The sequence below is a fragment of the Nelumbo nucifera genome, chromosome 4 (assembly GCF_055504915.1).
Source record: "Nelumbo nucifera cultivar China Antique chromosome 4, China Antique-T2T, whole genome shotgun sequence".
NCBI classification, from domain to species: Eukaryota; Viridiplantae; Streptophyta; class Magnoliopsida; order Proteales; family Nelumbonaceae; genus Nelumbo; species Nelumbo nucifera.
In genome coordinates, this window is record NC_142652.1 from 14,629,690 (window position 1) to 14,647,023 (window position 17,334).

The following is a 17,334-nucleotide window of genomic DNA, read 5'->3' on the forward strand; positions in this document are numbered from 1 at the left end:
AACCCAAACAACGGAAAGGAAATAGAAATCTAACCGAGTGTCAACCCGTGAAAACGATGATCCACTGAGTTTGGTCCGACTGTCGGAATCTGATAATATTACCCCTCAAAACAAACGCTAAATGCCAAGTAAGAAATCAGAATTTAATAAACAAGCTTTATTCTTAATTCCTCACATCATCCGCACATGAGGACGTGGGATTGGTGGCACCCAACTCAGACGAGCCGTGTATGACGTATCCCCAATTTTAAATTCCATATAAACAGACAAGGGGCCCATTAGTTACGGTCCCATGCCCCATTTCAAATAATGCAATTCTCAACGGTCTTCCCATGCTTGAGGTTTATTTAAATTTAAATTAATTTTTAATTAGTACAACCCATGCCTGGAATGATTGTGTGACAGTGAGTGAGAGGGAGAGTTTAAAATAAAAAATCATAATAATAATTCCTATATAATTAATTAATTAAAACTATTATTATTACTTAATAAATGCTGGATATTTGTAAATTTATATGTTTCCAGGAAGAAACAGAGAGGTTTGGGGTCGGAGCAGTGGGAAACGGTGAAATGAAGCTGATCCCATGCGAACCGTTGGATCGGACAGTGTTTGACATCTTACGGAGATCTAGAGTGCCACATTTGGACACGCGGCTTTACATGTAAACGTGTGTCAGGCGGACTTCTCTATGAGTGGGGAATCTTCTGAATTAATTGAAAAAAGAAATATTCTCCAGCAAAAAGCAATCAAGAACGTCGGTTATTTTTATTTTCAATTTCCAGATTAAAAATTGAATTGGAGATGGAGAGATCAGAGACCCTCAAAACGAAAACGTCTCTCTCTCTCTCTCCCTCTCTCCCTTTTATATTCAACAACATTCTCTCTTTCTCTCTCTCTCCCTTTCGTATTGAGCTTGCTTGCTGACCTACCTTTTTTCTTCTCAACCGTAAGAGGTAGGTCTGGGAGCAGGGGGTTTTGCAGATACGAATCGTTTTGATCGAATCGGTGGTTATTTTCTTTTCTTCTCCAGAAGATTTGTCTCGGTTCTTCTCCAATTGGAAGGAATCAGATCAAGTCAAAGGTTCGCTGCCGTTTCCTTTTCCCCTAATTTTCTCTCTGTTTTTTTTTTTTCCCCAAGGGGAGAAAGAAAACAAGTGACGATGAAGCGGGGGAAGTTGGATATGTTTCTGTCTCTGAGCCGACAGAGATCGATTCAGTTGTTGATCGGTGTAGGGTTTCTGTATATGCTCTTGGTGAGCGTGGAAATCCCATTTGTCTTCAGGAGCGGTTCCATTGCTGCATCTGGAGAGGGCTTTAATGGGTTCATCAGCGACGCATTGCCTCGTCCTCTTAGGCTTGATAGCGAAGCGGACTTGGAGAAGAGAAGAGCTCCTGTCCGACCTTCCAAGGTATCTTTTAGGGTTTCTCAGGGTTCTTTTCAGCCGTCTCAGCAGGGAACGTCCGAGGGACGGATGGATGAGTACAACATTTTGTCAAGTTTGAATTTTCAGGAAGGTGCGTACAACAGTAGCAGTAAAGATGGGTTCTCCGAGCTTCAGAAATCCGCTAAGCATGCTTGGGATGTTGGGAGGATGCTTTGGGAGGAGCTTGAATCTGGAAAGATTCGGCTTGATGAAGAGAGCAAAGCCGAGAACCGATCGGAGGCTTGCCCGCATTCCATTATGCTTTCTGGATCGGAATTTCCTGACCGGGGTAAGATTCTGCTACTTCCGTGTGGCTTGACTCTAGGGTCCCACATTACGCTTGTCGGAAAGCCGTATGCGGCTCACCCCGAGTATGACCCAAAGATATCACCGTTGAAGGATGGGGATAAGTCAGTCATGGTTTCGCAGTTCATGATGGAGTTGCAAGGACTGAAGACGGTTGATGGGGAGGAACCACCGAGGATCTTGCACTTCAATCCTAGGTTGAAGGGCGACTGGAGTGGAAAGCCTGTCATCGAGCAGAACACTTGCTATAGGATGCAGTGGGGATCAGCACTTAGGTGCGAGGGATGGAAATCTAAGGCCGATGAGGAAACTGGTAAGCAAACTTCATCGACTCTTCTGTTCATTTCTTCTTGCTTTTTGTTGAGTCTTTGTTGCCACTTAAAATTTTTGGGTTCTACTTAAAGTACATGAAAATTTTTTATTTTTTCTCTTTTATTATTGATTTTTGAACTGTTATATATTTAGTTCTCTTCTTTTTCAGTACAATTTAAGCTTATATGCGATGTCTAAATTATGTAATAAGTATTGCCTGAACGTTCTTAGTGTTTTTCGTTGTTTAGACAACATGAGGAGGCCCTTTACATGATTTTACAGCATGGGCTTTCTTTTTCTTCTAAAACCCCTTATCTGCAATAAGTTATGAAAGGTTTAGCTATAACAGAAAAAGATGGGGATTTGTACGTTTTGAGAAAGTTTCGTCTTACAACATTCACACTTTGCGCAGTTGATGGGCAAGTAAAATGTGAGAAGTGGATTCGTGATGACGATGACCACTCAGAGGAATCAAAGGCAATGTGGTGGTTAAATCGGTTAATTGGCCGAACAAAGAAGGTTACGGTTGATTGGCCGTACCCATTTGCAGAGGAGAAGTTATTTGTTCTCACTCTTAGTGCCGGCTTAGAAGGCTATCATGTAAATGTCGATGGGAGGCATGTCACCTCTTTTCCTTATCGCACCGTGAGTATCTTTATCAAATTTCGTTGCTATTGTCACTGTAAGATTCTAGATTATCTCGAGTTTATTTTTTTTGCTAATGTTTACAGGGGTTTGTTCTCGAGGATGCAACTGGCCTTTCTCTGAATGGGGATGTTTATGTGCATTCTATATTTGCAGCTTCTTTACCCACTACACATCCTAGCTTTTCTCCACAGAAACACCTTGAGATGTCTACTAAATGGAAAGCTCCACCTGCCCCAGAGGGGCCTGTGGAGCTTTTCATTGGTATCCTTTCAGCAGGCAACCATTTTGCTGAACGGATGGCTGTAAGGAAGACATGGATGCAATCTGAACTCATCAAGTCTTCAAATGTTGTGGCTCGCTTTTTTGTTGCATTGGTAAGTGCAGTCCTGGATGGTGTTTAGAGTTTTTCGTGAAGTCACTTTTTCAATTGGAGGTCAGGCACCAATTTTTAAGTTTTTTCCTTTTTCTTTTCTTCTATTTTTGAGGACAGCATGCAAGGAAGGAAGTGAATATGGAGTTGAAGAAAGAAGCCGAGTTCTTTGGTGATATTGTTATTGTGCCTTTCATGGATAGTTATGACCTTGTGGTTTTGAAGACTGTTGCCATCTGCGAGTATGGGGTGAGTTGGGGGGGGGGGATAAAAACTTGCATTTACAATTCATTCAGAATTTTCTATGGATTATCTATTGGTATTTGATAATTTTGTTTATTCACAGGTTCGCATGGTATCTGCGAAGTATGTCATGAAGTGTGATGATGATACATTTGTCAGGGTGGATACAGTCATCAAGGAAGTGAAGAAAGTTCCTGTTGACCGGAGCTTGTATGTAGGAAATATAAATTACTACCACAAGCCCTTGCGTTATGGCAAATGGTCAGTGACATATGAGGTATGTATTAGGTTCTTCTACTAGGCTGCCACAAGGATTTAATGAATTCTTTACCATTGGTTTTGTATATATATTTTGCTTTCAGCATAGAATGTTGAGTGTTTCTAAATATCATGTGTTCTCTGATGATTGTTTTTGTTTATATCTTCAACTATTTACTTGGTCGAATTTATTATACTTTTCTATGCAACATAAAGGGAAGTAGTTGCTCATATTTTAATTGCAACTATTTTAACATATTTTGGTGAATGAATTTGCATTTAAACTGGTATCTATTGGTATTTCTAATGTGGTGAAACAGGAAATTATTTGGATGAGGCTTAGGAGCTGATGACAGAATTAAAAATGGTTCTAAAAAGGAAGAAAAAAAGATTTGTTAGTATATTTGATCTCATATGCTGCAAATGTATCAGCTTATTTTTAAATGATTATGAAAGGTAAATTATGCAAAAGAGATTTCAAAGAATCACATAAGAATGTGTAGTTACTAGGTTAAATGAAGGCTGATTCCTTGTAAGCATGTGCTGTATCAAGGAATGGGCTGATTATTAATTAGGGAAGTCTTGTTCACTTGGATGAATCACCTTGGAACTCACAGTGTGCAATAACATTAGTCCCCCCTTTTGTGTAAATCATGCTTCTTCTGCGTCAAAGAAAACTGTAGGTAATCATGCTTCGTAAGCATGTGCTGTGATGAAGAAACCGTATTCTGGTTGTGCATTCAGTTAATCTCCTTGAAATATATTCTACTCTGTATAAAAATATTGGCTTCCCAAACAGAAGTACCATCCTTACAAATTTTCTCTTGCATATTTCAAATTACTTTTGAGTTTTGATAGTGTTTTTTAACTTTTAAGTTTCATGCCTGTGTAGGGAGTTTTTCTTGGTATTCTGGGGTTTGTCTGAACCTTAAAATGCATTTTATAATTTGACAAGTTCTCACCTTATTATTTTCTGGTGGATTTTAGGAATGGCCAGAAGAAGATTATCCACCCTATGCAAATGGGCCAGGCTATGTGGTGTCTTCTGACATTGCACGCTTTGTTGTCACCGAGTTTGAGAAACACAAGTTAAGAGTAAGTCACATGAACTTGTCACCACTGATTATTTTGGTCTATCTGAGTGTGGCAATTAGTTAACTGAAATTCACACTACAGTTGTTCAAGATGGAGGATGTGAGCATGGGAATGTGGGTGGAACAATTCAACAGCTCAAGACTTGTGGAATATCGACATGATGTGAAGTTCTGCCAGTTTGGGTGCATTGATGATTACTATACAGCACATTACCAGTCTCCTAGGCAGATGATCTGTATGTGGGACAAATTGCAACAGACGGGAAGAGGCCAGTGTTGCAACATGAGATGATGATGATAGACAATGGCGAAGACGTTCAGTGACAACTACTGTGTTGTTAGGTGACTGTGGAGGATCTTTGATGGAGAAAGGCAGTGAAATCAAGTTTTGCAGTCATTACATGATAATGTAGTGTATAGACTGATGGGGTTCTATTCATATGCCCTTTCAAATTCATTCATTATTTTTTTTACTGGTTCTTTTACCTTTTGACGCTGGAGGATGGGGATAGCAGGGTTGGCTGGTGGGCTTATGATGTTTGTGTAGTGCAGACTGCAGGGTACAATGTTAAAGACCTTCATATCTCTGTAACCACCTATAGTTACACCACGGCAGATGAAAATTATTTCATTTTGAAAATATTTCTTGGCCCTGCCACACTATAGAGAACCAACGGGAAATACTTTGCAAGTTTGGATGAAATGAGGAGATCTGGGGCACCAAATTTCTTAGATTAACTCGAAAGGAAAGATTCAGTTGGGATCTAGATTTTAGCAATGTACATGAAAGCCATGATGAGCACAGATAAATTCTTTATTGTACATGCAAATATATGCAATTGTAGTGCTTGCCTCGTGCTGCCTAATTTATATATCATATTTAGCAATCATTGTTTTCCTCATTATTCGTACTGCATCTCGTATTTGAAAACACGAACACCACTGTTTGTACCGTCAGGGCGTCGAGACTTTTCTTTACAGGGGTTTCAATGCAAACTGTTCTACCCCAAAACAGTTTCCAACCAAACGGAAAATTGACATTAAAACTCGTAAGGCCACAATCAACTACCAAACAACCCTTTAATTTAAGTCAAGATTTAAAGTATCGTAGGGCGTATCAGCCTGTATTGGTATTTTTTTTTTAATTTTATTTATTTATTTTTTTAAAATAGATTCACAGGGATTGGTTTAAGACCTGAATCTGACCCCGATATGATTTTTGGAGGAACATGTCAAGAAGTCATTGACATGATACATATTAATTTAAATAAATCGACATGCAGTACCTATTCCGCACTGGTTATTTAAACTATGGCACAAATGCAAATGGGTTGTTGGGTGGCGCACTTGCGTTGCAGGAGGGATTCAACAATCAACATGGTGTGCTTAGTCAAATGCTCACCGAGTATGCCTACCATCATGTCTCGTCCACGGTCCACCTTGGTTAACAAATTAGCTTTGACTGGAAAATACATTAATTTTTTGTTGAATGGAGGGCTGGTAGCCTCCTGGTACATCAATAACCTCTAATCGTGTTCTTAGTATCCTAAACCAAGCTATCCTCAGAGTATAATAATGCATCTAATCCGAGTATTTCAATCTGCCCAGAAATCTGGTCGTATAATAATTCATTAAATCCGAGTATTTCAATCTGCCCAGAAAGCATTAAAGGGGATGTTTGGCATCGGTGCTGATTTCTTGAAAATTACTGTAATTTCAGAGCCACATCAGTGTTAGAGGAATTGGTACTGACATTTCTATTTGATTCATTGATTTTGATGATTTTTAGGGAATTGGCTAAAGATCAATTATGACTCTGGATCTACTACCCAGGAACTCTACCCATACCTATCCACAATATACTACCCTCTGGAACATCTCCCCCTGCATAATATTATGCAAAGGATGAAATGTTCTTCATATATGATTCCGATAAATATGGGCAGAATTCTCGTGGGCAAGAGATCGGACTCATTAAAATCGACCCTTTTCAGAAATATAAGGAAATTGAATAATAACTGCAATACAAAAATATAAGGAAAAATTAGCATTGATGTCAAATATCACGCATCCGAAGAATTTTGGAGATATTTGGGATTGGTGGTGCGTTTCACAACCGTTTCATTTATGTGTCATGTGCGCCACATCAGCAAATAAAAGGAATAGGTAAAAAATGGTATCTGGTAGTCCTGTTTAAAAAAAAAAACATTTTATAATAATTAGCTTTAAGATTTGGGAAAGGAAGAATTTCTTGAAACGCCAAATTTTCATTTCTTGAATCACCTTAATGTTATAAATATATTATAACATTAAGTCAAATTATTTTAAAAAACCAGCAGCCTGCATCCCATTTTTTTGTATTTCTCAAAAAAAAAAAAGATGAAATGAATCACTTGTGAATCAGGGCCCACTTGTGAAATGGAACGGTCATGAAATGCACCGGTCCCAAATATCCCCTTTATTCAAAATAACGTTATTTTGATCAAGGTTTTTAAAACTGAATCGGACAATGAACCGTTCAGGGGTTTGGTTTCCGGGTCGAATGGTCCAACTGTTAGAACCAAACGGATGATCCATTCTGACAAAAAAATTAAAAAATTAAAAAATGCCAAAAACCGTTAGACAATTCGAACAATTCAACTGCCTGAATCAGCAATTTGATGACCAAATCAATGGTTTTTGGCCAAAAGATGGTTATAGGGTAAAACAAAACTGGTCAGATGACCAATTCCTGGTTTTTCCGATCCTGGTCCGATTTTGAAAACCATGATTTTGATGACGAGGACGTGTGGGAAAATTTCGGCTGTTCTTAGGCTGTTTTGGGTGCCTTACAACGCATGACACGTTGTCATGAATGTATCGTGTGCTGGAAACCAGAAAACAGTTCAGGCCTTTTTTTTTTTTCATTCCAAACAGCCAAAGTTTTTTCAGGACATGCAGCTTGTTGTGAATTTGGGAAGTATATAGCAAGTGACCCAGTGATGAGTCGGGCTTGATGCGCTAAATATCAAAAACAAAAACGCCCTGTCGTATCTGGCTTTTGCAAATTGAGCCAACACTCTTTGCTATACTTAAATGCCAACACTCTTTGCTTATTTATAATTTACTCTTTGATGTAACTAAATTATCTTGATTTTCTTTTAAGAAATGATCAAATTAAAGGGTATTGATAAAGGCTAATCTCAGTACTTCTCTACCTTGCCTCCAAAGACAATCTTTCTTCAAACTTGAAGTGCAATCCAAGAAGAAAACCCAAATTCCAGGTTCCCAAGCTACAAATAGCCATCCATAGCTCCCATTTTCCCCCATTGCAGACCAAATGAAGCAGCTCAGTCTGTCCGCCACATCTCTTCTCACCCTTCTGACATGGCATTTTATGTTGTCTGGTGCATCTGTTTCTCATTCGTTATATTAGAATTGATTTATATATTACTTTTACTAAAAGCAATCTATGTTGATGTTCCATTAATCTCATCAGATGATGATGATGTTTTTCAGGCCATGCAGGACAAGCATGCACATTCCTCATCCACAACAAATGCCCATTCCCCATATGGCCTGCCACAGCCTCGAATGCAGGCCATCCGGTTATAGCTGATGGTGGTTTCTACCTTCCTTCAGGCCAGACACGGCGAGTTACAGCCCCAGACACGTGGAATGGCCGGATCTGGGCGAGAACTGGCTGCAACTTCGCGTCGTCCTCTAAGCCTGCCTGCCAAACTGGTGACTGCGAGGGACGACTTGCCTGTAGTGGAAGCATAGGCCTCCCCCCAGCTACACTAGTTGAGGTGTCTCTGCAGCCAGATAAGAGCAAACCCAGTTTCTACGATGTCAGCTTGGTTGATGGGTATAACCTCCCTGTCTCTGTTTCTGCAAAGCCCTTTGCATCCAATTGCTCCATTACAGGATGCTTGAAAAACCTAAACAGCCTCTGCCCATCAGAGCTTCAGGTGTTGAATGCCTCTGGACAGGTTGTGGCGTGCAAAAGCGCATGCTTGGCTTTCGATCTGGATGTGTTTTGTTGCAGAAATGCTTATGGGAGCCCTGAAAAGTGCAAAAGCAACATGTACTCTGACATGTTCAAGGATGCTTGTCCTTCATATTTTAGTTATGCTTTTGATACACCCCCACCCTTGGTACGCTGCACTTCTCAGGTGTATGTAATAACTTTCTGCCCCTCCAGGTGGGGTGATCACATGCCCATATAGATGGCTGCATTGTATTGAAAGCCGCTTTGAACTTCAAAGTATCAGTCTTAAATATTGATTTTTAATGCTTGGGTTTGTTTTTTTTTTTTCTATGTAGCAATTAATCTCTTCTCTTTCCTTGGCTTTTGTGATTATATTCTTGGTATGTGAGTAGAAGAACCTAAATTGTTATTTCATCAGCACAAACCCTTATTCTGCTTACTCATGGCTAGGAAGTGGGGTTTATAATTGTTAAAAGTGGGCTCTCAATAAAGTAAAGTGAGAGGATATGGGGCGGTTCTTAGGTTCTATGTAAGATGGAGTGTGTTGAAAGCACAATGCATTTGAGCCTCCAACAGAGATATATATGAAGAAAGGTGCAGTGTGTTGAGAGTACCATTCATTTAAAGAAGATACAGTCACATGGGCTTGTCTACAAAGTTGAGTTTTACTTCATACTGTGGTGTTATCTCATGTGTAAAGCTTGATAATGAAGCCTAAAAGGACAGCCATGGAGGGAATACTCTTTGTTAATTAATTTGGTGCGCTACGAGATCAAATATGCAATTTGCAAAAGGGGGATCTCTCTCTCTCTCTCTCTCTAGATGTTCTGCGCATACAATGAAAACATTTAACAATGGCTTCCATTGCAGAGATACACTAATTCCAACAAGTTTAAATGGATAAAGCTTGCCATGAGAGCAGAGATATGATTATAAACTAACAAAAGAATCAGAAAAATAAAATATTGTGGAAGTAAAGTGAAGGTCTTCTCTTCCATTCAACCGTGGAAGTTGCTATAAAGCATGGATGCTGAGCCTCAGCTTTAAGGCAAAGGTTCTAGTTCGCAACGTGGATCAGGAATCTCCAGCTTCCCTAGATCATTTTTGCCCCCCCCCCCCCCCCCCGAAAAAAAAAAAAGTCCCCACTAGTACATGTTTTTTCCTATTATCACTGCATCTACCATCACCTTATCCCCACTCTGCAGAACTGTCTATTTAATCTGATGTTGAGGTCCAAATCTCCTTTATTAATTAAATCTAATATCTTGGAATATAGCCCAGAGAAGATGGATTTCGTTTCCTTGCTACAGTTCTCAATCACAGAACACAGTATTAACAGTACAATAGAACAGACTTAAGACCTGGGAAGATGCCAAAATAATGGTAATTGACTCATTTGAGTTGGTAGTGCTATCTTCATACTTCTTGGCTCCTCTACATCTTGCTCCACTCACATACGTGCAAAACCATCTGCAACCAACTTCTCCAAGACAATTAACTATATATGAAAAGGTATTGAATTCTCATTTTGGGACTGATATGTTGAATTGTTGATCATCGACAACAAACAAACAGAACAAGATAAAACACCAGGGATTCACTTTTCTAGTTCACTTTGTACTTGGGATTTGCATCTACTGATCTACAGAATGCACAAGGCCGCACGGCCCAAATTAGAAGCCATACCAAAGAAATAATCAACCAAATCCCTGCAACAACAACAAATAACATCCACACTTCAGAAACCCAGCACTACTATGTATCATCACAAGCTGTCAAGAAACAAATTTTTTCTTCCTTTTTGGTGAAAATCCGCTTACCAATCTGTGGTGGGTTGAGCCTTATACCATTGCTCCAGTACGCTTCGAAATAGCAATCCGTCGTAGTATTGACCCCAGTGATGCAGCTACAGATGAAAGAATTAAAGAAACCAGTGTACCCACAAACTCCATTGCTCCTCTCGCAGGTGCTACACTCTCTCGGATAGTCGTTGTTGACATTAAACCGGTACTTCAGAGCCACGCCATAGTTCCAACTCTCGGGATTGGACTGTTGGCCATTAAAGCTGTAAACAGCAGTGTAAGAAGTGCATTGCAGCCTCTGTAGGTCTATTTTAAAAACTGGCCCGAGATCGACCGGAGTATAAACACAACATGTTGAGATTGGCAGGTTAAGCGTGCTGATTTCAGGGCAGGAATAGAGGAGGCTGCAGAAGGGCGCGCCCTCGTTATCGCAGAGTGGGATTTCAGAGCTGTTACCGCCATTAAAGAGGCTGCTGGATTTGTAGAGTGGCGATGAAGATGTGGAGCAATCAAGGAGGGCGAAGACATTGTCGTCGTGGAATACAAATGGGGCATCCCAGTCTAGGCCAAAGCCTTTGCTCGAATGGGTAGACGAGCATGTTGACATGGTGGGGTCTTGAATGTAGATGACCTGGTTGTCGTAGTCAATGGCGTTTACAGGGTAAGAGCCGGTATGAGTCGTCATGCTGAGCTTCTGTTGGTTGCATGTTATATACTTCTGAAATCGGGGGTCGCCACACCCAGGGCCGCTGCCAAATGGGTACCTGATTAATTGGTCGCCGCAGGTTTTTTTGCAGGATTGGGGTGAGACGAAAGAGGGAAGAAAGGCGAGGGAGATGAAGCAGAGGAGCGTGATGAGAGAAGATTCAAGCTTCATTTTCATGGCTTTCATTGTGCAAAAAGCGTAGGAGCTAGAGATGAACTGATCGAGCGATCATTTATTATTTTTAAGTTGGAATTTAGGAGTAGCTAAGTAACAAATCTTCTCTTTTTGTGGGGAAGCAGAGGAGAGAGGAGCATGTGATTTGCTTTTATGGGGATTGGTTCTTGTTGTCTTTTGATTTCTATGCTTTTCTCATGCATGCTTTGCTTGGTTGGGTCGGTCATGTGCATAAATAGCAGAATAAACTTGAGTCAGGGGGGCTGCAACCTGCAGGAACCCTAAAATGACTAGGGGTTATTAATAACTATCTGAGTTGGCATATAAGGATTGGGGCCTACTACTATTGATCTTCAATGGGTCCTACCATTGAGCCCGAATTGGCTGTATAACACATCATGTACACCAGGCTGTGCAATCTACCAGTACATATGGGTCCATAGTAGGATTTGGATTTAATCAGATTTTACTTTAATTTTTTAAAATACAAAAGAATTACAAGTTCAATTATTTTTTTAAACTTTTATATATAATAAATTAATATAAATATAATATATTAAATTTATTATATATAACTTAAAATTTGGATTTTAACCAATCCAAACGAAAATCAAATCTATATCCCATCTAACAGAAATATCGGATCGAACCTATGGAATCTGGATTTTTGGATTTCATTGACAGGCCTCACTACCATTCAAATCACTTAGACAAACTATCATGTTATAAAGCCAGTCAATGCATATGCACCGAGTCAAAGATTGCCCACCAATCTGACGCTGTAGACTCATGGTAGTAGCTTGCTTAGCTGGTAAGGTTCATGAAGGCTTAAGCAGTTGAGCGGCTTGGCTACTCTAAAATTTAAACTTGGGCTATGTTTGGTTTAAAAGAAAAAGTAGAGAAAGGAAGGAAAAAGTAGGAAAATATTTATAAACCAAACATAACTATAAATTCTATGAGAAAAAAAATTCTGAGGCCCTCAAATTTGTCGGTATGTTGGTATATGCCACGTTATTACTTGATCTAGGGGTTAAGTATCTTAAAATAATTGGCTCATTGACATGGATGGAACAAGCCACCCTGAAAATCGACAATTTTGGCTTTTCTTTCATTTGATATGGTCTTTACTTGGCATATAAAAAAGGGTTTTGAACTGATTTATGTTGACCCTATCAAACCACCAAGAAGGGAGTTCGGATCTCTTGCCCACCCACGAGAACTCTGTTCATGTCTACCCATGATATATTACCCCCCATGAATTGGGAACATTTCCCCCTGCATAATACTATGCAGAGGATGAGATATTCTCCATGTGTGACTGCGATAAACGTGGACAGGAGATCCAAACTCTCAAGAAGGAGCCATGTGGCAAAGGATTTTGAATGTAGGGCCCTATCAAGCTCTTAATTTGGTGGCATGTAAGTTGTTTAAACTGATGATTTTGGAATTTGCATTCCGTTTTAGGAGTCGGTGCCTGTATCCAAATTATTTTAAGAGAAATAATATGGCATAATTGTCCTAAAATGCAATTATTTATATAACCATGTCTTCTTTTAATATTTTTTTTGAAAAAAAAAAGCAAGGAACCACAAATAATGGAGTTCACATCTCTGCCCCAAAACGCCCCACAACACATCTTGCCGTGTATTGGGAACATCTCTTGATGGTCCTGATGATGTCATCATTGGGAGATATTCCCAATACATGATGGAGATGTGCTGTAGGGCATTGTGGGCGGCTCCTTGTGGGGCAGAGATGTGATCTCCAAATAATGGATAGAGACTTGAGGGAATCTGTAGACTGACTTCACAATGTGACTTCATCTGGTATTATATTTGGGTGTGATCATGCGCCAGGCTAGGTTTAACACCTATGACCTAAGCTGACCGAGCATTGAGCATAAATCGCTAATTAAATTATGATATAAAATATATTATATAATTAATATGATATAAATATTATATGTAATATATATATATAATTCATTTTAGAATATTTATATACAAAATCTATATTACTTTAAAAAGCACAAATAGCCTTAGTAATATAAGGTTTTGCACAGTACATATTTGTATTTGTATTCCTTCCAAACTAAGCCTAAGTGCTAGATTTAATGAGTGAAAATTGAATGCATTGAATATCTTATAGTTGCCTCTTTTCAACTCATTTAATATTAATAATCGATTACCCTTATGCACTCCTTTCAAACTGAGCCTTAAGGTATTAATTTGCATTCACCTTCATTTAATCATATATTTAAGGAAATTTTATTTTTCCTCATAATTAAATTATATTAATTAAATCCATACATAATAAATTAGTAGTTCCAATAAAATAAAAACATACTTTTAAAATCTACCTAAAAAATAGTGTTTTCATCTAGGCAGTGGTAAGAAATTAAACCATTTCGGGTCAAATGGGCCAATCCATGTTGTCTCAATTAAATAATAAAATTAAAAAATAGATAAAATTCAAAAAATATAAAAATTAAAAAAATTGAGAACATTTTTAACATTATATATCCGATATATTAAACAATATTTCTATTTCTATTTCTTTCATATATATGACGATGTCCAAAAAGGCCCAAGTTAGGATTCCAATGGTCAAGTCAGATAAGACTGGAAAAAGAGGGAATAAGTATGAGGTTTGTGAAGTAAGTGTGATTAATATGGTGGGTAAACAAGTAAATGCCTAACTTCATATAAATTGGGTTATTTGCCTCTCGAAACTGATTGGTCCACTACATGTGTTTGAATGCTTTAGCTGTTTAGCGGGCTGTGGAACCAACGGTGGGGTCCCATGCCATTGCTCTTGATATATGGGGACACTTGTTTTACAGCATGTTGACACATCTGACATACATGGTACAATAGTAGGGGTACTTTAACACTAACCATAAGAGTAGTTTAAGAAATTTACCTTATAAGAAAAAGTTTCACTAATTAATATATAAGGTTAATTGCTGAAACCTCACTTTAAGTTTTTGACATTTGTAGAAACCGACCCTGAATTTAGATAATTGCAATCACCTCCCCTAAATTTTCTAATATAGTTGCAATTGGCGGTTGAATGTTCCACTAACATTTTTATATTAAAATTTTCCAAAAACAGAGACTTTATTCTAAGATTGTGATAAATATTTGGATTATTCAATTTAAATTTTGACTATCAAATGTAAAAGGCCATTACCAGATATAGATTGGATTCAAATCTTTTTTTTACTAATAATTAAACATGTGCGTTGCACATATGAATTACTTGAATTTTAGATATATCATAGTTAATATATAAATTAAGAATAATAAAAGTAACAATATGACTAAAAATCAACTTAAGTACTTGTACTAAACGTGCATGTGCAAAAATTTTAAAGTTTTAAATTAAAATTAAAATTATTATTATTATTATTATTATGAATTTTAATTTTTATTTTAACAATAATTTTTATTTAATATGATGATTATATAACATTAGAAATGCTCTAAAATGTTTTTGACAATATTTTATACTTTTTATTTTTTGTGTTCAATCTTTTTTTAAATATTTATTATTCAATTATGACATCATGAATTTATTTTAAAAGTTAGATCATTGATCCACCATTTAAATAAGAAAATAGCTTTGCTTTTGGATCAGTTTTAAATTATATATTTCATCTACATTATATTATATAAATAATTTTTACTTATCACACTTAATTTTTGTTTGACATAATTAATATATAATTTTTTAAATATTCTTTTGATTACTTGTACTTTTTTATTAGTTTTTAAATATTTATTATTTAACTATCATACCATTTGACCTAAACCACTAACCCACGACCCAAAAAAAAAAGTTTGATTTCTAGGTTGACATTAAATTTTGCATTGCATTTCCATTATTGATAAAATTATATCTTTTGTACAATATTTATTTTTATTCAATATAATAAATGTATAACATTATAGATGCATCCAATATTTTATTTTTATAAATATATAACGTTAAATCTTATGTATAACATTTATTTTTGCAATTCTTTGTATTTTCTATTTTTTTAAATTTTATTATTTGACTATGACATCATTTCATTTCTAAGTTGATTTTAATTTTGGTGTTCCATTTTCATCATTTATAAAAATACTTCATACATTTCATACTTATTTTTTGTTCAGTATAATGAATATACAATATTAATGGCATGCCCAATTCTTTTTTTGTATTATATATTTTATTTAATTTATTTTTTATTATTTAATTATAAAATTATTTATTTACCCATTTGACCCCAAATGGTTGAATTGCTTACCCACCACCAAAAGGGAAGAAAATGGTTTTGTTTTCAAATTATTTTTCAAAATATTTATTTTTTATGTTATTAAAATTAATGTTGTGGATTTTATTCGTAGAATTTAATAATGAGAAAAATATATCTTAAATATAGGATTTAATAAAAGAATATACCTTAGATATGAGATTTAATGAGAGATAATATGAAAATAGTTTTACTTCCAATGGGTTTTAAATTTTACATTCTATTTCCATTTTTAAAAAACCATTTCTTATTTATCATCAATGTTTTCAACTTGTTGTTGACTTGGCCGATTAAACCGTTTAAACTTTCACTCGACCTTGATCCTGGGTTTGGTTCTGTTGAAACTCTCCCTTTCAGTTAAAAACTGTCAAACCCGAGCGGTTCAACTATTGCCCTGTTCGACCCAGTAACCAGGTTGCAGGTTGCACACTTAATTATATGCAAACTTTTGGACGACATAACTTTGCACTCTGATGTCTGATTAGGGTTATCTTTTTTTTATTATTATTTTGAGTAACTTCTCAAGATCTATACATTCCAAGGGCCTTGGGTGCTTTGCCTTGCTATTTTCACGAAAAACCCCTTTTTTAGCCCCAAATTGTAATTTTAATATTTTGTATAAATAAAAAAAATTAAAAAACATAAAAAATGTAACATAATACGTATATTATATACTATATATGTAAAACATAATTATAAAATTTATAGAAAACATAACTATAATATATATAAAGCATAACTATACTATTTATTGATAAAATATGTATTTTTACACACACACACACACAGTGTTGATGCAGAGCGATTTGACTCGTTTGACCTTGATAGTCGAACCGATGACCTATGACCCGAAGTTAAAAGCAGGTTAACCTTCGGGTCGGTTTTTAAAATATTGTTTATCATACTTATTAATGTTTAATATGTCAAATATATGATGTTAAAACGTTCCCATTTTTTTAATTTCTATATTCTTTTATTTTATATATATTTTTATTTTACTATTTAATTCTGGCAACATGGATTAGCCCATTTGACCCAGATGGTTTAATTTCTTACCACCACCTACATGAAAACACTATTTTTTTTCTAGATAGATATTAAAAGTATAAGTTTTTATGTTGTTGAAATTATTAATTTATTGTACATGGATTTAATTATAGGATTTAATAATGAGAAAAAAAAAGTCTTAAATATATGATTCAATGAAGGTGAATGCAAAATAATACCTTAAATGTTGGATTTAATGAGAGAGAATTGAATGCATTGAAAATCTTAATATTATCTCTTTTCAACTCATTTAATATCAATAACCAATTACCCTATTTGCCCTCATTTTTTATCAATAAATTTAAATATAGAAGAGTAATTTTTGTATTTAGAAAATTACAAAAATATTCTTGAGACTATTCGTACTTTTTAAAGTAGTATAGATATAATTTTTTTTTGTCTCTCAAACTTGAACCTCAAGTTTGCTTGTTTTTTAAAGGATCGATTTTTCTACTTGGGAACTAGCCCAAGATTATAACATTACACTAAAAAATGGTCCAAATTGGACCATCAAGTCTGCATCAATTAGAAAAGTTATGTGGAAATTACTTATAGTCCTTTTTTTTTCAAGTCCATTGATGTTGGATTACATGTCATACAATATGTCATCTCTGCAAGGCAATGATCTAATTATTCAAACTTGGCTTACATTTCCAAACCACATTCACAGTTCCTCTAT

General features: G+C 36.2%; 3 protein-coding genes across 3 annotated transcripts; 2 read left to right on the forward strand and 1 right to left on the reverse strand.

Annotated features, from left to right (window-relative positions):
* The first annotated feature begins 720 nt into the window (after positions 1-720).
* On the forward strand, positions 721-5,533 carry LOC104608030 (hydroxyproline O-galactosyltransferase GALT6-like). Its single transcript, XM_010273875.3, has 7 exons — positions 721-2,044; positions 2,456-2,688; positions 2,775-3,065; positions 3,182-3,310; positions 3,408-3,581; positions 4,550-4,657; positions 4,739-5,533. Exons 1-7 carry the CDS (start codon positions 1,162-1,164, stop codon positions 4,946-4,948), a joined length of 2,028 nt encoding a protein of 675 aa, XP_010272177.1. The 5' UTR covers positions 721-1,161; the 3' UTR covers positions 4,949-5,533.
* Positions 5,534-7,883: 2,350 nt separating this feature from the next.
* LOC104608031 (Pathogenesis-related thaumatin superfamily protein) lies at positions 7,884-9,252 on the forward strand. Its single transcript, XM_010273876.3, has 2 exons — positions 7,884-8,042; positions 8,155-9,252. Exons 1-2 carry the CDS (start codon positions 7,976-7,978, stop codon positions 8,862-8,864), a joined length of 777 nt encoding a protein of 258 aa, XP_010272178.1. The 5' UTR covers positions 7,884-7,975; the 3' UTR covers positions 8,865-9,252.
* A 506-nt stretch (positions 9,253-9,758) lies between these two features.
* Positions 9,759-11,554, reverse strand: LOC104608033 (Putative membrane lipoprotein). Its single transcript, XM_010273877.3, has 2 exons — positions 10,447-11,554; positions 9,759-10,335 (listed from the first exon to the last, which is right to left on the reverse strand). Exons 1-2 carry the CDS (start codon positions 11,318-11,320, stop codon positions 10,232-10,234), a joined length of 978 nt encoding a protein of 325 aa, XP_010272179.1. The 5' UTR covers positions 11,321-11,554; the 3' UTR covers positions 9,759-10,231.
* Between the last annotated feature and the right edge of the window lie 5,780 nt (positions 11,555-17,334).